This window comes from Rhopalosiphum padi, chromosome 3, assembly GCF_020882245.1.
Source record: "Rhopalosiphum padi isolate XX-2018 chromosome 3, ASM2088224v1, whole genome shotgun sequence".
Lineage (NCBI taxonomy): Eukaryota > Metazoa > Arthropoda > Insecta > Hemiptera > Aphididae > Rhopalosiphum > Rhopalosiphum padi.
The window spans coordinates 53953696-53977278 of NC_083599.1; the positions used below are offsets into that span (position 1 = coordinate 53953696).

Consider the following 23583-nt stretch of genomic DNA (forward strand, 5'->3'; position numbering starts at 1 on the left):
TTAAATGCAATGCTTTCGGGAAAAATTAACTAATCCTAGGTAATAAGTTACAGTTACTAATTGTTTTATAAATTACTATAATAAGAATATAAATATATAATAAAATATACTTAGTAATAACAAATAACAGAATGTTTTCGCTTAGAATCGTTTTTCGTGTGCAATGATTTATGCAGTAGATTAATCAATGAATGCAAGGTAGTGTAACACCCAACGCCTACTTTACAGTAGAGTGATTACCTAATTTTCATCATTTTTTTTTTAAAATTAGAGAGTACCTATTTATTTTATCGCCCCGATAGGCGATAATATAATTACCTATATATTTAATATTTATAAATATACATGTATAATGTATAACACAGTCTCTTATACGCAGTCTCTTGAAACCCATCTGGCATCTCGTACGGTATAATAATAAAGGCATGTTTAATTAATTATATTATAAATTTTAAAACCGTTGTTTTATACAATTTCTAAAATATTTCAAGTTCCCGCTCATTAGGAATAGCGCCCCTTGTCAGTTTGCAGTAAACTAATGAACTTTTGTGCCAATGCAATGTCACTGTCGCTGTGACACGGCGACTATATAGTATATATACACACCATCACACGGTGTAAATAATGTAGAAGTAAAATACCGGGTGGACGGACTTAATGTCGGTGGTGTACCTCTACTCGTGTTTATTGACGGCGGTGACAATATTTATTTACGTCTACATTATTATTATTTTCCAATCGTCGGCGGCGTGGGGGGGAGGTATACTTGCTATATTATAATATTAAAAATACGCGGGTTAGGTACCAGGTACGTACAGGCTACGACTACAGCAGTTGCTGCCGTACTGCAACATACCTAACGATATGACGAACGCTATATAAACGATAATTATTGCATTATTATTTATTATTATTATATTTATATGATACATATACATATTATATATATTGACATTGCGGCGGCATGAAAAATATGTAGTCGCGTATCGTGCGATTAGTATACGTGCGGTATTGCAGGTCGGGTTATCGGTCCACATAATTTCGCTTCGCGGCGTTCACAGTCGAGTACTTATCAACGTTTTGGCCTGGACAACGGACAATATTATTATTATTGTCACCAGTCGACCGCCGCGATTATCGTGAGACTCGCGGGAACGTGCGCGCGAGTTGTGTTTTAATGGTTTTGTTATTATTGCCGTTTATACAACAATATTATTTACATTACGGTTTTTATTATTTTTTAATTGCCGTATATCATGAGCGAGCTTGAACGACAGTCGTCCAGGCGAGTGATTTTCGACCGGGTGTTGGGCAAAGGGACGTTCAGCACGGTGTACAAAGCGCTGGTGGAGCCGGACAACGAGCACATAGCCCTGAAGATCGTACACTTGCGGAACATTGTCAATGACCTCAAAACCGTACAGGATTGCGTTAACGAAATCAGCAACCTGAAGGTCGGTGCAATAATGTTATGTTCACCAATATAATAATTTATAAATATACATGGTAATAAAATACTTAATACTTACCTATATATAATATATTGGCACATGCGTTTAGTGTTTAGACGTCATTATGCTTATGCGTGTTCGTGGTGTTGTGTACTACAGTGTACAGCCGTAAAAGTCTAATTATATTACATAGGTACTTAATATCTATATAATCTTGTTGTGTACCCGCATGACAGCAACGAGTTCCTCAAAATGCAGGAATTAAATTGTTTTTATATTTTATTGTTTATTTAATTAATTTTTTTTTTTACGAAAACAGGCATACCGACGTTTGTTTTTTAGACAAATTTTTCTCTTTTACTCAATGCCATTAAAATTAAAATTAAATTTAAGCCCAAATTTGAGGACTTTAATAAACCTATATGGGGTGTAACAGACATAACTAACAAATGCAATTTACTAACTAAGCGAGTAATAACTAATAAGTAAATGATTTTGTTATGATCAATAGTCAACCTTTGTTAGTATGAATTTATTATATTACATTTATGTATAGAAAAATAGGCAATAATATTTATAAATTGTAGAAATAAGAAACAGTAAACAAACATAATTATTATTTAAGTATACGTTTGTTTATTTAAAAAATATATATAGCCATATAGGTAATACAGCTGTCATCTACACTTTGACACTCTGTCGGATAATTATGTATATCAGTTATAATAACAATTTCTCCGTTGATAAGTATTATAATGAGTAATGACTAATTAAATAGGAATCACTACAATTTCGAAAAATTAAAACAAGATATACACAATATTCACTCAGACATACATTAACACTATTAACAGACTGCATTTCACAAAAGGTACTTATAAGTTATTTATTTTTAATTTGACATTATTTTTTCTAAAAATACACATCTATTGACATCATGTTTTAATTATACATGTCACAGTCACGTGTAATATAATAAGTTGATATAGACCGGTTGGATGTGCTATGACAATAAAATGTTTAGTAGTCTTATCGCGTGATGGCATATCGACGTCGAATTGAATGAAAACACTGATACTACGTAATAAGTAATAACTAATAATATTTGAATACTTCAAATTTCAATCAATATTTTATAACTAGTTGTCTGGGAACGATATTTTCAAAGATAAACACTTTGTAACGCCTGGAAGTGACTGCGTAAATTAATCTACACTGATTAATGAGCAGAAATCGGAAGTTGTAGCACTAAAAATATCACTTTTTAGCTTTTAAATATGAACTTAAAACTTTAAAATATGCACTATAAATAGCACAAAAAATCAAAAAATATGCATTTAACTTGAAAAAATTATAAATTTATTAGAAAAAAATTAAATGTAATTTTATAAATTTTTGGGCTTATAGACGTCAGGGACTGTCTGGACTGGTTGAATTATAAACTGTTGGCAAAATTGTTAAATTATCTAAATATATTTTAAAAGTTTACTTAAAATTAAATTATTTTATATACTTACCTTGGAAATTACATTGAATTATTAAATGTTTTCTTATATTTTCGAAAATATGTGAAAATATACCCAAAAATAGCACTATAAACCCTAAATTAGTAAAATATTAATAAAACCAGTAAATATGCAAAAAATATCAAAATTAAATTTCGTGTATGACATCGGAGAAGTGTGAGACATATTTATATTTCACTTGGGATGTTGTAGGATGAAACAAGAAAAATATGCATTTGCTAGAACTTCCAAGCCCTGCTAATGAGTGTACAGAGTGCAACAGAAACAACAGACAATACTTAATGTAGTAAATGTAATTAAGTTGTTATCAACTGTGTAATATGTAATAACTTTTATTCTTATATATATTTTTTGAATGTAGATGTCGTATATAATATATATCTAAGTCAAGTTCAATAATAATATAAGAATAATTATAAATTAAAGTATACAAATGTAAAATAAGTTATGTTTTTTTGAATAATGATTTTCTATTAAGATATTACGTATTAAACTCATTATTATAAATTTTTATTTTTTACAAATGTAATTTCATATTTTTTTTTCTGTTACTATTTCACTTCCTAGTGAAATTTGAATATCAGCTGCCCAATTTTTGGACGACTATGTTTGACAGTTTGACATAAATAATTAATATTTAAAAAACTGCAGTTTAAAGTTTAAACCTAATATATATTATATTGGAAGTTACTAAAATTGCTTCAAAAAATGTATGAATTCATACGTCATACACGCCCACTTTAAATAATTAATTAATACTGATTCTTGCATAAAATAATTTATTTGACTTAAATAATATTCATGATTTTTTTTTCAATCAAGAGAATTTATTTTAGTAGCTTTAAAATAATTTTAATCTGTAGTGTAAAAATAAAAAGTGATTGTTTAGTTAGAAAATTGTTTATTTATACCTCGATGAGACGATGAATATAATATAATATCATTAATATCGAGATTTAACTAAAGGTACTTGTGGTACCCATAAAATTGAGTTACTTAATATTATATATTAACGAAAAACAATTGAATAATACTAAGGAGTCTAGTGCGTAGTCAAAGGAATTACCTCCATTATATAAGAAATTCCAGTCGTCAGAACACTAATACCAGTAATACCTATTACCTATAGTCTATACAAATAACTAATAAGTAATTAATAATAACAAATTACTTCATACTTGTATATTCAATTCGAGTACTATTGTCAATTACACTTGGAAATTCAGCTTAATAGACAACAGTGCATCAATATTATATGAAAAATGTTATGAAAATACAGAAATTAAATGTTTAGGAGGTGATCGGAAAAAATCCCAGGAATAAATCTGATGGAAAAAAATTTAGTTATAGATTAAGATGCATGTCAAATGGATGGACGCGGTCATTTCGACGTAGCTGCATTTCGACACGTCATGACAATTTGGCGTATTTTTTAGTTTTGTGCACATTAATAGATTATTATTATTAATTATATAAATATATAACGTTGGAAAATTCCGATTACATCACGTTTATCTTTATTGTCGTTTGTATCGTAAAATGTTTATCAGAAACATCATAATACATACTTCTCAATATTGTTACCTTTATTACAAGTAATATAACATGACATAGTATACCATACTGAATATTCTCCAAGAGACTAACAAATCTAACGAATAAAAATTCCATTGAAGTTTATTAAATGTAAACAAGGTATATTTATTTTTAGTGGATTTCATTACAAACAAGACGAAAAAGTGGAGAAAAGTATTATGGAGATGCAATGAAATAAAAGTATATCATATCTAGATAAGCGCATAAAATGCAAGGCAAATATTTTGATTATAGTTTATAAGGTATTAAGCATTTTTTTTTTTACCAAATATGTAATAAATATTGGTTCTTTATGTAGATGAAATTATAAAATTAACAATATAATCATGTACAAAATACCTATAAGGCTAAGAGAAATATTAAATTTAAAAAAACTATCAATAAAATGAAAGAATATACCACAACAGTTATAACAAGACAACGTATATTAAGATAAACTTCTTTACGGGTAGGTTATATAGGTATATTATATACCTATATATATAGGCATTAATATTTTTGTATTTTTAATCTTGTAAGAATTAAAATAGTTATTTTGATTTTATGCATCGAATTGACATGCTTTGAATTAATGTACCTATAGTTGCATCAAATTTACTCGCGTTGAAAAGTCACATGTGTTCAATAGTCCTTTAGGTACATTATTATTAGGCTTATACATTATGTATGATAATATCCTCGATAATATTAAATATTACCGTTATATTTTATAGGGTGTTTAGAACGCTGGCTTTAATTTCGTTATTAATTTATTAAAAAAATTTGTTTTAAACAAAAGAATGTCATAAACGTATAGTTATCATTCTCCGATAAAAAAAAATTAAATATTTTCACATCGACTACATTAGAAAGTTTCAGTCCCGGTTATCCATGTTATTGTGTGAACAATTTGAGGGCTGACTTCTTTCACGAAATTATGACCAAAACTGCCCTCCCTGATCTAATTACACTCAGTGCTCGAATGGGAGGGGGGGTACTCAGGTGGACGGAGCTCCTCTATTTATATTTTTTTTTGCGTACCCACCCCAAATATTTTTTTTTCACCAGAACAGCACAAACTTATGTCCAAAAAATGTTATTAAATTGAGAATTTCAATTTACGTCAATTACCTATATAACGAATTTTACGATTTTTAATAACAAAAACAAAAATATTAATTATTAATTTTGTTATCTATTTAGTATTATGTTGAATAAATTATGTATGTTGATTATTATTATATTTTTATTTTCTACTTAACATGTAGGACGTGGGTATATTCTATCAACACATGTTGTACTTGGAATTTAAATATCTGTGTAGCTGAAAAGTAGTATTCATAATATAAGAATGGTTGGTGAGGTGGTATGGGGGACTCTATTTAATTTTTCCCAATTCGAGCACTGACTCCTCTAGATTTCTTTCTAAAGCTCATGGCCATGAAAACGAATCACTAACCATTGAAGAACTTAAGGAAGAAATTCTCCGCTTCATTGGTGAATTAAACTCGGATATGTATATCAGAAAATGGGCTATTTTATGACCAGGACTATAGCTTGCTGACGTACCTACCAGATGTTTTACTCCATTTACACGAATCAGAGAATGTACACGTTCATAATATGAATTATATGGTATATAATTTTTCTGTTCTATATAATTCTTTCTAAAAATCCGACATTCTTAATCATACATCTTGTATAGTTGTACATAAACATTAGTATTTATTTTGAACACATTTTGGTAAAATACTTTTAAAAATTATTAATTTATACACATACTAAAAAATTATCTAAATAATATTAAATATACCTATCCACACAAATGAAAAACAATAATATACAGTAATTACATCTAAGTTTTTTTTTTATAAATTATATAAATAATAATTGTTTTATACATTCATCATTCATGTATTTATTGTATACCTCGTCTCACAAAATGTATCTTATATATTCCTTATATAGTACCTCCAAGTCTGTCTGTATAGTGTATGTATGGTTATATATAATAAAAAATACTTTAACTTCATAGTTAAAAAAATTTTTAATCCTAGGTATTTCATGAAATTTAACTATTAATTTTTTTACAAAAATATTTACATAAATAATTATAAAATAGAGTAACAAAAATCATAAGTGATTTAATAAGTCATAATTATGTACTTAGTATATTAAACTAAAAAAAAAACAAAAACATTTTTTAATATTATGTAAAATATTAAAATATACCTATTATTTTTTTTTATGTTATTAATAGAAACTGAATCATTCAAATATAATTCGATGTTTGTGGTGGGATTTTTCGGATTTTGAATTGAAAATTGGCTTGGAGCTTGCTACTGGTGGAGATTTAAGACGGATCATTCATGAACATTACGATAAGTTTAGTCTCATAAAAGAATCTATCATTTGGTCCTGTGCCGTCCAATTATCCAGTGCACTTTATCACATGCATAAATCAAGAATCATGCACCGAGGTATATTATAAAATATTTTAAAAACCATTTCATTAAGGCATTATTGTATTTGTATACTAATATACTGCAGGTCTGCAGGTAGGCACTAATATAAAATTAATAAATAAACTCACTGTTTTAGCGGCGTCTTATGAAGAAGAGTAAATTATTTTTGGCTTCATTACAACGATGTTTTCTATTTTTTTTTATCCTATTCATACTTATTAATAAAATATAAAAATTAAAAATACATAAATAATACAAGTCAATTTATATAAATTAATTTTACGAAATGTTAAATAATTTTCAGTTTTAAACACATTGAAGTCTTCGGGGCAGTATCATGTGTTAAGTGTTGACCGTCATCTATTTATGCTACTAAAATTTTTCAATTTTTAAATAATAATAAAAATAAAATTGTTTTTATTATTATAGTTTATTTAATTTATGGAATTTTACATTATATACGTACCAGTCTTACAGTATATGTATATTGGTATATCTACTATCAACAGATAAAATAAAGTTTAATATGTATATTTTTGATTTCAAGCTCATGAACAGTGTTATCTGTTACTGCTGTATAGAGGTATTAAAATATTCAAACAATAATTACCTAGTGTTTGCAAACTTTTTAAATATATGGAGCCTATAATAAAAATCTACAACTACAATTATTTCGATTAATAATATAAAAACTCAGTCCGGGCCATACCCTTGGATTAAAATAAATATGTTTCAATATTTTTTTGTTTCTATAACAATATGTTATACATTTTAAAATGAAATTCAAATTTTTGTATGTAGAAATTGTATTAAAGATTGTTACTATACCGGGGAGGGTAACGAAAAGCCATAGGAGCCTTGGGGCATTGCTACATATTGTCATCCCGTAGTTACGCAACTATATAAGTAGGACGTAGTTACCTACCTATTTCCTATTTAAATTCTATTTACAATATTTAAATATTTCACATAATGCGTGAATATTGGAAAGGAATAGGTATATATAATTAATTTCATATTATAATTAAAATTCTATAATTTAATACAATTTTACGGACTTATTGTTTAACCGTTCAGTCAACTTTAGTAACTGTTCAGTTTTCGTTTCTATTGATTTGAAAAAAATCATACATTTAGGTATCTATTACTTTAACTATACCCTTTCGTAGCACTTTTAACTTGTCTAATAATAATAACTTTTTGCTTACCACTTATTTTGTTTACTGGACATGATGAATTAATAATAAACAGTAGGTAGATGATATTAATTAAGAAATAAAATTGTTTAATTAACATAATAATTATTAGTACTACTTATATGTTAAATATTGGGCACACGGACACGGGGTAGAATTGTAGAAATTATGTATACTTCTATACTATTTGGATTTGATTATTATTTTTAGTTTTAACATAATATTATACCTACACACAAATTGGCCGTGTCAATGCGCAGGTTGAATGGTATTCGCCTACAATCGTGTATTTGTGTACACGATTGATGTTTATACATGTCGTACATCAGCGGCACGTCCACCAATATACACAATTTTTTTTAGATTTCTCGCATTGATAAATAATTTTATTTTAAATTAAATTCTTTTACAATTATTCATATCAACTTAGTCTTTTAAATAAATGTTTATAGACCCACTAAATCCAAAATAAATTAAGTAAAATTAAAACATTATTCACTCCACTAGTACACACGCAATACGCCGTGTTATAGTATTATGTTACCCGTTGTCTTACTATACTTAAATTCCTGTAAATTCAAAATATAAATTATATGTTTGTATTAATTTAATAATACATTAGCTTTTAATCTATAAATATATGTCCTTAATAATATTGACCGCAATTTTAATTAAAATAAATGTAGTTATTTTTATAATAATTTAAATAATTATTATTAAAAATTCAAATTATTGATGTATATTTATATTATATAGTATTTTTTTCAATCTGTGGATTCTTTTATTGCCATTAAATATCATTATTATTATTATTTTTAAAATAAGATACCATTCATAAATTTATAATTGTATATATTATATAATATAAACCATGCTATATTGTTTGTGTGCAGACATCAAACCGGCTAATATTTTTGTATATGGATTAAAAGAAGAAAAGAACTCGCTTTATGAGCGGTGGAAAGGAGTGAAAATTAAGCTTGGTGACTTTGGATTTAGCAAAGATATAACGAACGGTCAAGACATGACTTGTCGATCGGTGCTGGGCTCTCCGCTATACATGAGTCCCGAGAGGATGTTACACCAAAAGTATTACTTTGATAGCGATGTATGGTCAATGGCTTGTGTCATATATGAGGTATGCGACACTACAATAATTTATAGCATAATAAAATGTAATAATAATTATTACCGGAGCTGTATCAATGATTTAGAATTTTAGTTACACTACACAATTAGATAACAGTTATATTAGCAACTAGTGGAATTTATAACTTTGAAGGTAACACTGTTTGTAGTTACTTATAAAGGCTAAAATTGAGCTTTTTATTATTAAAATAAGTTTAATGTTTAATTAATGTATTAGGTTTGGGGTGCTTGGACAGGCAAAACCTAGATTAAAGTTACAAGGGCTAGAGTCCTAAAAACTTAAAGTTCAAAATAAACTGGTAAAAAAAAAGTTCTTAAAAATCGAATGTAAGCAAAATAAGTATTAAGGAAGCATTTTTACTTTATAGTTAGTACATAATGCACATTTAATATTTTAAAATTATACCTAGATAACTGTAGGTATAGCTTTTTTTAATGAATATATTTAAAATTCATTATCCAGGATACATTATTATTAATCCCTTTATTTTTTCTATAGAAAAGAATAACTAAAATATAGTAAGAATACAAAACGTATTATGTGACATGGTTGACTTTATTTACGTATTATGTATTTGATTATGCTAACAATGCATTTAAAAACAATTATGTATATGTATTTAAGTATTTTTATATTTTTATACAGATTATATGATATGGGAACAACTTATTTGAGAACTTATGTTCAATTTTCAAAAATTTTGAATAAGTAAAAAATTGTTTATCTTTTTTTATATTCATGGAAAAAAAATTAAAATAAATGAAAATGTCTATAAATAACTCAAAAAAGTCACAATATTTAGAAATGTAAATTATGTATAGTAATGTTCTACTATGTGTAGGAAATACAAACATAAATATTTTGTGAACATTTCAAGTATTTTAGGTTAATCGTTTTAAGGTAAGTACACCAAAAAATAAAATCAATTTTGTTAAAACTAGTTTTGCTTAAAAATTTCAGTTATTCCTAATCTTTGTTTGTTTTTCCTGAATACTAAAAAATATTAGGAATTTTTAATCTTGACCACATCATTGTACCATCTAGATAAAACTTAGAAATCACTACTTATATATTATATATATATATGCACATCATTGTAATATCAATACAGATATCGTTTCGTTAAAAATCTAAAATATATCATCATTCATAACTCGTCGGTAGTGATAGGACATAGGAAATCAAATAATCACAATTCACAAGTTATATATTTACTTACGAAGTACAAATATGCAACTATTATAAACTTTGTGACTTTATTAAAATGTTGGCTTTTCTGTACTCCATCGCGGACGTCGTATAAAAATGTGCAAATTATCAATGCGAACGAATCGTATATTGTAACTGTTATAACTTTATAAGTAAAATAAAATAACCATATTATATCACTAAACAGTTTAATAATATCTACATCATTAAACTTTAAATTTTTACTAAATGTTTATATTATTATTTTCAATTCACGATCAAATTTTTAAAATATTTTTACTCTTGGACTACACCTGAGGTATAGCGAATTAAATTTTTTATTTTCGATAAATATCGATAAAACATGATTCGGAGGGTCAAAATTCTTGAAAATTTTGTACAAGATATAAGTTGTTCTTATATTTATATATAAAAATATTAAAAATACACAGGCACATTTTTTTTTTCATATGCATTTGAAGTTCAAATTTGTTATGACTGAATTAAACGATAAATAACATTGTTAATTATTTTGTTATATTTTATTTAATTTTAATTTCAAATAAGTACAGGCCTATAAACTATAAATTATAATACAAAAAGTAAAATTAATGACTAATAGCTATTAGGCATATCACTTGATGATATAGGACATATGCTGATAGACCGTTTCCGATCAGAACCGTTTTTCGTGTACGATGATATGGTAGACTGCCATATAGGTACCAGTAGTATATACTATATACCTACTAATTGTGCTTCAAATTACTTTTTTATATACCTACCAATTGCGTTCTATATATTTAGGGTCGATAGACCAATTATTGTGCTCAAAACATTTTATAATAAGCCAAAAGGAAAAATGTATTAGTTAGTTATAGTTATACCTATAATAAATCAATACACTATTACACATACATTATTTAAATACGCAAATTCAATGCATTGAGAATGTCCAAAATCGATTACTCCGTTTCATGTCTTATAAATGTAATATTATACGTGTACCTCATTCATCTTATCAACCATTGTTAAATACATTTAACATCCAGAGCTTATCTAACACAAGAAAAGTGAATGATCTAATATTTTTGTTCAAACTACTAAATGGTTTTTTTTTCTGTACTGAGCTATTGAGTAGCTTTTAAATTTTTCTGTTCCTAAGTTTAGAACTAGATCATCAATCGTAACTATTTTCTATCTAAATAACCACAAAACTAATTATGCATTATCCGCTCCTATAAATAGAATGATGGCTATCGCTAATGATGAACAAATTGATTTTTTTAGTTTCAATCCATATTCTGTCGATTTTTTCATTAGTTTTGTAAGAAAACAATTTTATTAGATTTTTTCAATGTTATTTTTACTATTTTTCTGTGTTTTTGTATAATTAGATTATTAATTATCTTAGTTATTCATTAATTTTATTTTATTTTATTTTTTCAAATGTTTATTTATCAAATGTTATACTATATTTTATATGTACTAAATTATAATTTTTATGTAATTGGGTTTTTTACCCGTTAATAAATAAATAATAATAATATAATAAATAAATAATTTTTTTTTCACATTTATCAAGTTATTTTACTTGCGTTATCAAATGTGCGTAATAATAATGTTTCATAAAATGATCGATATTGTTATGAAATAATATATTATACCCAGTAGTTAAATCTAAAAGTAGGCAGATTGGAATACAAGTGCAATTGGTCAGTAACCTTAAAATATAAGGAGCACAATTGGTTCATGATGAATCATCAAATTCAAATTTAACACACTTATAATAATGAACCACTCAACAGTCAACACCTAATGTATAGCAGAGCAGTACATACTTATATAGGTACCATTTTCCCCCCATTTATAAAACAATTTACTGGGAATATTTAATTTTGGCTTATCTAAAGTACAAACTAAATTCAATTTGCTATCCCAAACCACCCTCAAAGTTAAAAATCAAACCATTTTATCAACTGTATATTATTACTCAGTACTATTTAATTCATTTGGTTTATTTTAAAATTGTTTTAGTTGGTAGCACTTCAGGCACCATTTCATTTGAATACTTTAGACATGAACTTGATGACCAAAAGAATAATAAATGGATTTTATCCACCCATACCTTCAGACATCTATTCAATTAAGGTCAGTATTTACGTGTTTAATATTCTATATTGTTATACCTAATGGCTATCTTACTGCCGATATGCAAATATTAACAATAATTTAGACCAAGCAATCTTAAAACCTACATAAGCGATATTTTTTTTAGTTTTTCAGTTTAACATTTCAGTACATTAAAATAAGAATTAATGATATTAAAAATCATATTATAAGACATAAGTACCGTTGCTGGGTTTTCCTTTTTAACTAATTTTTAATAAAATATATTAAAAGAGGAAAATTTAAAAAATAATTATAATTATAATTGCTTTAAATAAAAACAAATAATTATTGAGTAAAATGAGTATACAAATATTCTAGTATGATTATTAAGGTTTTATATATTTTCTAATAATTTGTTATTTATGTCCACTGGAACTAAATGAACTAATTACATTCTGGATACTAAATCGTAAAAAAAATCTGCATTCAAGTATTTGTTGCTCATAAATATAAGTATTACTAAATGCATGTAATTTTTTTTAGCAAAATATTTAATACCTTTAAAATCTATTTTAGAAAACTTGAATAAAATATTTAAAGATCTAAATTTTAGATGCACTAACTCATGGTAGCAAAAACAAATTTTATAAAAAAAAAATGTGGTTTAATTTTTACTAAATCACAAGATCGTATAAAAATCAACTATTTGAATACAATTTTTAAAGATTTAATTTTCATACATAAATTATATTTTTATTAGTACCACAGAATATAACTAAATATAATAAAATTGTTTGTATAAAATAAGATTGAAAATAAAAAAAAGAAAATTGATAAATTAATATATATTTTTATTTAGAATAAATATTGTAATGTACCTTAGTATTGATTATTATTTATTACTATTGTTTATGAAGCGTGTTTCACTTTTGAGTATTAAATACCATATAAACTGATGTCCACACGATTATGAATAGTTTTATATTTTATACATATGCAGATTACAAAATTCATAGATAGCTGCATAATAGTTGACCACAAGTTCAGGCCAAATATATCACAGATCCTGAGAGTAACACGGAGAGGATTGACTGAATCTCGGAATACTGCATTTTCATCTTAATGTTTATGATGAAATTATGTTTATACAAAGTACCATTGTAGTATTATTATTGTCTAGATTCTAGATTATTATAATAATACATTTTTTGTAGTAGTATCCTCCAGTCTTTAGAAGGTACTATTTAAAAAACGTCTATGAGTGTAAAATTTTAAACCATCAAATACTTTCAACAAAGTAAATGCACCTACTAAAAGATATTTTTTTGTGTACAATTACCAATCAATTAATTTTTTATTATATATTTTATTTATTTTTTATACATTTTTATTAGGGCTAAACAATAAATGTACAACAATTGATTGATGGTTTTTCTTTTTACATAATCAAGAATGAAAACGGTTACTAAAATTTGTATAAGCATTTCATTTAACATAATATTCAATATTTTTTTTTTGTATTTATATAATACAATACATACGACAGTATCATCAGCACTTGGCGTAAAGCAATAGGTATTTGTTATTTTTAAAATAAATAATTATAACTATAAATTGAAACAAATTTTAGTCCTACAGAACTGATAATAATAATAATTTTTAAAAAATTGTTCTTTATTATACATACTATGTATGGTGTTACATCACGACTAATACGTTATGATATTCGAGCCATTTTAACATTTTTAGGTATTTTGTTTACCTACATTAAACTACATTTTAATATGATACAGGTTATGTAATTATGGTTTAAAATATTTTAATTATATAAATATATATATATATTATATGTCTTTACATACACAATATATTATATGTATATATATCAATGTACAGAATTGTAAACAATATACCTATTGTAAAAATGCTTACATTATACTTAATGGTGTTATAATATCTAAACGATAAAAAAGGACTATAACATACACTATGATTACACTATTTTTAAGGTCACGTTTGTTAAAAATCTTAAAAATGAAAAATTTGATTCATGTGAAATTTATTTAAAGAAATATTATTACATCATAAAATAATAAACTTATATAATTGCTTTTAACAAACGCACCTTAAAGAAAAATTTACAAGTTCATACTGCACAGCATGGGTATAACTTTTTCAGGATATTAACAAATATTGTCTACATGACTACAGTAAAAAAAAAAATACACATTTATATATATATATATATTAATATTAATCTATCGACATACTTAATTCATTTTTTGTTTTTGTGTAATGCTAAAGCAATGTCACTGGTGAAGTCTGATAACCTTTTATTATTATTGTACTAAAAATTGTTATTAATTAATATTGTTAAAAAAAAAGTATTTAGTATTTAATTTAATAGTATTTCACATATCACATCATTTTTGTTATACATCCCATGAAAACCATATTTTGTTATACAAGCAGGAAATAGTACAAATTATCAATTTAAATAGGTATCAGATTACCAGGTTTGTGCTATTCAACACCAAATTGCTTAATGCCATTACATAATTAAACAGTAACATTATGTTTCCTGTATTAAACAATAATTATGACATTACAAAAATTTACTCTGAATAATTAAATTATTGATTTTACATAATAACAATAATAATATATATATATAATATAAGTATTATGTATATATAATTTAGAAAATAATAATTATGTAAAATGCAATAGTAATTTGTGTGTGGAATATGAAAATGAACAAATGCTGAAACTGATTTCGTTAGACTCGACACAATAGCAAAAATACAAATTACATACAGAGCTGTTGATTTCATAAAACACAATTTGTATCAAAACATTTAGTAAATACATATATATGAAACAATTTATTTAACTGCTAATAAATCATTTTTTTGTTGACCTACATAGCCAACATTTATGCTTGCACGGAAAACGTTAAAAACGCCAAGTTTTACAAGATAGGTGGGCCAATACATATAATTTTATGAAAATATTACACAAAGCACTCCGCTGATCTATATCATCAGAACTAGTTGTAGTGATTAGTAACAACAATTTTTTTAATTAGCGAGACCAATTACGTAATATATATATGAGTATTATAAAGAAATGCATTAATAAAAAAGATCTTCGTTCATACGATATCTTTGTTATATTTATATTTAACATATACATATATAATATATTACACGTGAGAGTCAATTCTCATAAGATATAATGATCTACAATGTATTAATATAATATTATCATTGTAAATATTTCAACACTTCTGCTTTAAAATGATAGATCATCAGTCAGAGGGAGGGGGATTGCCACAAATATTGCTATATCACATATAATATCGGGCATTTTAGAACAAACATACATACATATTAATATGAATATAAAAATAGTAATAATATTTATTGGTTGCGGCTATAATCGTTATTTATGGTTTTCAAGCTACTGATTACAATATTACTTCTGATGTCGAAAATTATATTATAATATTGTAAAAGTGGTATGTAAATTATAATCCCCCCCTTTTATTTTTACGTACTTCAATAAAATTCTACAACGCATTAACTCAAATTTTATTCACGAGCATTATTTAATAATAATAAATCTTAAATTTATACATGAAAAAAAAAATTAATAATAAATAAATAAATAGTATTAAAACTAATGGGCATGCGGACGAATATATATTCAAAATACCCAAGACACCCCTGAAGAGCAAAATGTTTGGTAGTTTAGTAAAGCAAATGTTTGCTAACCGGCAAAAATAAACAGTTAGTAATTAATGATTTGTATAATTCAATTATCTATAGGAAGTAAGTACACATAGAAATATTTAGTATAAATGGCATAAGTTTAAGCTGCTATATGTAAGTAAAAGTAGAGAATAATTTAAAAATCAATAAAAATTATAAAATTCTGGTCCTTTGCATTAAATTATAAGTATGTATGTGTATTAGTATAGACTATGGGGGAGGGGTGGGGGCAGTCATTTCTAACGATATTTATTTCATTTAAATTAATTCATATAGTAAAAATCAAAGGCATATTTAGATTATCGAAAATGAAAATGAATCAAAACGACATTAAGTTTAAAAAAATTAAATCAAATCAAAATTAAAAAAAAAAAAGTAAAAATCATATAACGAAAACGAAAACAAAATCATTGAAAAAACACTTTTATTTTTACAAAAACGATTTGCCGGAACACACGCTGCGTCTGTCTCGGACAACGTTTGGCGGCGAGCAGCATATCCTACCGCCGTTTCGTCTAAGTTGTTTTATTATTTAAATATTTATACGGGTATAAGATTTGTGTATATTTATTATTTTGTAATATGTACGTATTTGTATGACGCAACGACCGGGTCGTAGCTGGTCGCAGCAGTCGACGCGTGTTCGTTGTCGGTTATAGACAAAATATTATAGTAATATATTATATAATATTTTAGGCCTAATAATAATAATAATAATAACAGTAATAATATTAATACAATATCATAATATTATCGTTATTCGATGGTTAAACGCGCTGCTCCCGTTCCGTCTGGTCCGTGTGTGCATATATTGTACGCACGCACGCAAGCGCGTGTGTATTTGTGTGTGTGCGGGTTGATGTGTGGGTGTGTGTAATTTTTTTTTCGTACGGAAACCAAAAAACCTATTCGTCGGTAGACGGCAGGTTTTCGGTGTGTAGTCAGAGCTTTAGATCGTTGGCTATTTTCGACGCAATGTTCTTGAACCCGATGGACGTGCCCGATATGCGTTTAAACCGGACGCCGTTCAGCGACAGTCTGGGCAGCTTGCACACCTCGATCTCCCATTGGACCAGCGAGTCGGTGTTCGGGTCGCCGTGCACGCACAGCAACAGGAAGCGCTCGCGCTGTTCGTAATCGCAATTGTTGGCGTCCAGCACCTGTGTAGTACGGGAGAGTACGAGAAAGAAAAAACAAAACGGTTAATCGTCGGAGATCCCGTCACGTTCCTCGAGAGGAGTTGTTGGGGTTTTGGAGGACACGGCGACGACAGCAAAAGCCGTGCCGGCATCCACGAGGAGACAACGGTATGAAAATAAAACGGCGTTTGTGGAGGGTTTAGTTTCGTTCCAAGTATTAAAAACAATTCGAATGGTCCCACCCCCCACGGCCTGCGATGGGAATGTCGAGTTTAGACGGGTAACACGTCTTCTGTCGAGTCGTGTTTAGCTTCAGATTTGTCACTGTAATCGAAGTGTAATTCACTAACCACGACATACCGCGAAATGGTAAACCCGACGATAAGCTATAACTTTATAAGTAATAAAAGTCATTCTTTTAATATCGTAATTTTATTGCGCGTACAGACTACAGAGGTAGATTCACATTCGTGGCCAATTGCATTATTCCACTGTCGGAATTTCCCGTGTAATATTTATCTACTATTTGCGTCGCAGTATGGTTATTAATGACAAGTCTTACCTAGTCAATAGTAGATTTTATTACTGCAGAGATAAATATGACGAATACCTCATCAGATTGTGTGGCAGTCGAAACAGCTGGGACGAAATATAGTGTGGGAGATAGGCGTTAAAATACGTTTTTAGAGACCTCAGAGCCGATTATTCCAGCGGAGTAATTCCGCTGACGATAATATTATTTATTTATTCCAGTTCCTACTGGTGGGTAAGAATCGGGGATACTAGCTAGACATTTCATTCTAAACAGGGTCTCCAGACAAAAATGAAATTAGATGTATATAGATATATATTTTAATTTATTTAAAAATCAATTTTGGGAAAAGCTCAAAGGCTGGTAATATGCCCGGACTCATTATTATTTATTTCTAACGCGTTTTAATTTCAACAACCAACAATCGGTTGGCGACAGGGTTTATACTTTTATATAGTATTAACCGATTGTGGTTGATCACAAAAAAAGAAAAAATGACCGAAATAAGAATAATTATAGAATGTACATAATTTATGAGGAGCCTGCAACATTATTTCCACAAGGTCTAATATCACCGCACTTTGTGGACAGACAACTCACCTCTCTTATTTCAGCCATAATCTCGTTTGGGTCTCTTGTAGACGTCGTTTTCATACTCCATGTGAATCTCAACGATCTGGGTTTCATTTGATCGTCATTCACTGTATTACTGTTTTTAAAAATGTCAAATTCAGATTATTCAATGAAATAGGAACACGGTGTGTTTATATAAATACGTAGGTAATGAATATAATAATTATTATATTTAAATAGATTAATTAATTAATATATTGACGACCAACATCGTAATCAATATTATATTCACCCGTTAGATATTTCTACACATGTTATATTTACTACGATAATAATGCATAAATAAAATTAAAGGTTATTCGCTGTTTTTCTAATTTTAAAATTATACGTAAATTGTATAATATACATTATACACTATGCATATTTTACAAAACTATCTTGAGTTCATTAACAGTGTTTTTATTAACAATTATAATGCTTTTTAAACATGAATAATTTAGCATTTATACACATTATATGATATTACAACAGCTTTTGTTTCGGCACATATTGGTTTTCTAGGTTCTCAATTTTGCAAAATTTACTAATTATTTTATAATACGTAAAAGAACAATGGTGGAGAAAGCTACAAATTTGTTTAATGTATTAAGAGGACGTTGTACCCGCATGTGTTGTCTGTCTTACTAACATACATCATAACAAATTTGCATTCAGCTGAACACATTTTGTAATGTAAACTTTAACATTAGAGTAAATTTACCTATTATAAAATTTAAAGGTAAGAAAATTATCTGGAAAATGCCATATACTAAATTATATACTATAATTTTAAAGTGAGTTATGAATATTTTACATAGCTATAACTCACTTTAAAATGATAATATCGATAAAAGCATATGGTATTTTCTAGATAATATTCTTACCTTCAAATTTGATAATAGGTAAATTTACTTTAATATTAAAGTTAGCCTCACAAAATGTGTTTTGCTGAACGCAAATTCGCTATGATGTACATTAGTAAGACAGAGATAATACGTGCGGGTATAATGTTCTCTTGAGCATAATTCAAGCATAATTTAGAGATTTCTTATGCTATTTACCAGGTTTTATTTTCACTGTTTATGATGATGAACTAACATCTGTTTGTCTAAAGGCAATCATTAATAGTTTGGTATTAGTAAGCTTTTATACCTAGCTATACCTTTGTTTTTGTTTAGTTTAGTGAAAAACTAATTGAATGCTAAAGCTTGCATTACAATGGTCTATAACACAAATAGGTTAGGTACCTAGATATAATAGTGCATTTAGATATTTAAACCTGAATGCATAACCTTCAAGATTTATATTTACCTTACATTACATTCTATTCAATACTTTTAACTTTTGAATTAATTATGGTATTGACTAATGGATATATAATATGCCCTTTAACAATGAGAATTAATAAGACTATTGTTTATTTTTTGGTATTGCTTATCTGTTAGAGCAAAACAGCAAAATGAAGTATCCAAAGATGAGTTATAAACCTATCACTTTCCTAATATTATCTAACAAGATGCATTAACCAAAGGAAATATAATTAAAAAAAGTTATTCAAGCATAATTCTAATGTTTTACTTTTATTTAAGTTTTTATATAGTATCAATTATAATATGTAGATATATAATTATAACTATTAAAACGTATAAGATAGACTGTAAATGAAATATAATAATATAATATATTATTAATAATATGATTATTTTAAATATTTTAATGTTAATAACAATTGAGTTTTAAGTATTAAATAAAAATATATAGGTAATAATTTAAAATAACCAATTGTAATCCATGATTAATTTGATGAGGTATTTTTGAGGACACATATAGATATGATAATTTCTTTTTTATGTTTACAAACACAGTGTTCAAGGACATTTAGTTTAATATTTTTGTTTTAATAAAATCTAACAATTAAATTTAAAAGTAATTCTATAACTATCAAAATAAAAGGCATAAAATAAAATAATAGGATATTGAGTTTTTAGTCATGTCTTGCATGACACGCAAGATTTTTCTAAAAAAAAATACAATTACAAAAAAAAAATAAAATAAAAAAAATAACCAAGAGTGAATAATTTCAACATTGATGGTTTGTTTAGATATTATTTATTTATACAGTTTAACTATCAAAGTTAAAAAAACGAATGTTTACAGGATATTATCTTTGACATACTGATTTTTTGCAAGTGGATACAGTAGAATGTCAAAATATATCCACTTCTTGAATAAAATACATACATCATGACTTATCAGACATAAAAACACCGGTATATATGAATAAGGTTTAAATAATCACAAATAAAGTTAAAAAAAAAATTTAGTAAAAAATATTTCAATAAAATAAAGATAAAATAAAAATAAATCAAACAAATTTTAGAAACCTAAATATTTTTGTTTTCATCTTAGACAAACCAAGGTTTTAATCAACATTATTAGATTATGCACTTGTCATATGTCAAGTAGCCTGAGCTCACTCTTGTGATATTATTAAAGGGTTAATCAAAAGTTCTGAATAATTACAAAAAATTACAATTATTATTTGCTCTTTGTTTTAGTTAGCATAATATTAACACTATGTTAGTAATCATTTGGACTAGCCTATGTCTGGCAAAATTTGTTTTGATTTTACATACCTAACAATATTATTTTTGGGCAGATTTTGATCCATTGGCCTGAAATAAAATATAAACAAAACTAATAAAATAAACAAAACAAAAATATAAAATAATAAATAAATAAAAAATAAATATAAAAAATAAAAATGTGAAAAGCCGGTTTAATCCATTACACCTGATGATATTGTAACTGTATAAAATACACAAATTAAACAGATGAACAATCCACCCAAAGGATTGCTGCTGTTTATTTTTATTTTTTATCATGGTATAACAGAATATAATATGTTACTATCTATAAGCTTTATACTAATAGATGGCATTATAGTAGTTATGGTAGAGACACGAGTAAGCTATTTGGATGTAACCATATTACAAGGCACATACTCATTAGATTGCAATGTACTGATATATATTAAACTTTTATAAAATTGTAAATATTCAGTCAGACACAACTGGTATCAATATCAGCTGCAAAACTGTGTTGTACTTTACCACGGTTAAAAATGTTAATAATATAGGGAAGGCGCATCTATTAGTATAAGGTCTAAGATTTTATCTATCATAAACATAATAATTATATATATTTGTATGCATACCATATACACAACAGATAAAAGTAATATTTTTTAGATAATTCATGTTATAATAGTAGTTCTATGCATCGTGCAACTGCCATGCCAATTTATAGAGACAAAAAAAATGTGTAGGTTTACACAATTGTTATGATTATATACATAATAAATTTTGGTAATAACATACTCAGTACAAACCACTTTGGTGTGTTAACTTAAAAAAACAAATGTATGCCACATATCAAACAATTTATTACAAATCCAAAGACAATAATAACATTGGCTTAAAAATAATGTTTGTACACTAAGGAATAATTATGACTAATAATAATAATAATGATAGTAGTAATAATAATAATAATAATAATAATAATATATGTATCATTGTAGTATACAGTAATAAAATATAGGCCAGAAAACGATTAAAATAATAAAATACATAATTATGCAACAGTTATACGGGGACTAGAAAATACATAGAAAAAAAAAATTGTTATTGGAATTATATATATACATACATGTATATTTATGTATAGATATAGTATATATGTATATAAGTAGTTAATTTCAATTTAGAGTCTGTAGAGATAAGTAATACATATACTATCTTCTAGTAATAATAATATAATAAAACACAATGATAAGTTATGTCTTATGCAGTTAAATTAAAAATAAAATAAAATTAATATTACAAAATGCAATCAACATAAATTATGAGGTTTAAATGAGAGAGTAAGTTATTATTGGTTTAACTGGACAAAAATGTAACTGTTGATTATAGTAATTTGGAACAATATAAATATGTCCATATAGAAATATACATATACACACACGCACATACATACACACACACATATCTATATATAAATATATATATTTATACACAAATATATAACTTTAAAACTTTCAGATCTAAGCATGTCAACGGCGAGTAGCGGCATCCCAGCATAATTGTCTCAAAATAGTTAAGAGCCCGCCTGCCCCATTTTTGCTTGTCTTCTTCATAATTTAGTGGTAGCATGCGTGTGATATATGAATGGATATGGATGTATGATTTTTTTTTTATTTGGTATTTTTGTTTCATATTAATGGGGAGTGGTCCTGCACACATATACACAAAAAAGCATCGATCACAAGATGGAAAAAATGACAGAAACATAAAAAAATTATATAATAATAATCTGTGCAGGGACCGTATCTGTGTGAAAGCTAGCCAATAGATTATTATGTGTTAAAATTTTTAAAAATTGTTTTTGAGCGCTGCCTTTATTGAGACAATTATGCAAGGTTCGCTAATAATACATGTAAATATGCAAATCATTAAAATTATTTAATTATTGAATGATATATGGCACACAAAATTGTCCTAAATATGCTAAATAAAACTTAAAAAAAATATTATAATAATAATTAAGACAAGCTTTCACAAGTAAGGCCTCTGCGAGTAAAATGCAATCAATGTTAGTAAGTATATAATTAGTGGGTTTTTTCATTAGTTTTAATTTTAAAAAAGTGGAGACGTGGATGGATGTTATACTGGATTAAAAATATATAGAATATTTTTAGAGTTAACATTTAAGAGTTATGAAATAATAATGCAAGCATTAGAAATAGAGTTTAAAACGGTAATTTAAATAGGTTAAATTAATTTTAACCACCTCACTTGTTACA

At 26.5% G+C, this 23583-nt stretch overlaps 2 protein-coding genes across 5 annotated transcripts in view; one reads left to right on the plus strand and one right to left on the minus strand.

Moving 5' to 3' along the window:
- The first annotated feature begins 1083 nt into the window (after window positions 1-1083).
- On the plus strand, window positions 1084-14886 carry LOC132923911 (serine/threonine-protein kinase nekl-3-like). Its single transcript, XM_060987908.1, has 5 exons — window positions 1084-1454; window positions 6813-7032; window positions 9107-9351; window positions 12589-12702; window positions 13664-14886. Exons 1-5 carry the CDS (start codon window positions 1257-1259, stop codon window positions 13784-13786), a joined length of 900 nt encoding a protein of 299 aa, XP_060843891.1. The 5' UTR covers window positions 1084-1256; the 3' UTR covers window positions 13787-14886.
- Window positions 14887-15816: 930 nt separating this feature from the next.
- Window positions 15817-23583, minus strand: part of LOC132923909 (serine/threonine-protein kinase MARK2-like) — a 49263-nt gene continuing 41496 nt past the window's right edge. For 2 of the 4 annotated variants that reach the window (XM_060987906.1, XM_060987904.1), the window contains 3 exons: window positions 21356-21394; window positions 18708-18816; window positions 15817-17596 (listed from right to left, as the gene is read on the minus strand). In XM_060987906.1, coding sequence (XP_060843889.1) covers window positions 17378-17596; window positions 18708-18816; window positions 21356-21394 — 367 coding nt within the window. In that variant the 3' untranslated portion in view covers window positions 15817-17377. Of the gene's footprint in view, window positions 17597-18707; window positions 18817-21355; window positions 21395-22144; window positions 23014-23583 lie in introns of those variants that run through there. The other 2 variants (XM_060987905.1, XM_060987907.1) reach the window with 2 other exon arrangements.

What these genes read in the sequence shown, in the direction of transcription:
- LOC132923911 (XM_060987908.1), top strand. Translation starts at nt 1,257, where the DNA reads ATGAGCGAGCTTGAACGACAGTCGTCCAGGCGAGTGATTTTCGACCGG. An exon ending in TGGCTTGTGTCATATATGAG is followed by an intron (nt 9,352 to 12,588) that starts GTATGCGACACT and finishes AAATTGTTTTAG; the next exon opens with TTGGTAGCACTTCAGGCACC. An exon ending in CAGACATCTATTCAATTAAG is followed by an intron (nt 12,703 to 13,663) that starts GTCAGTATTTAC and finishes ATACATATGCAG; the next exon opens with ATTACAAAATTCATAGATAG.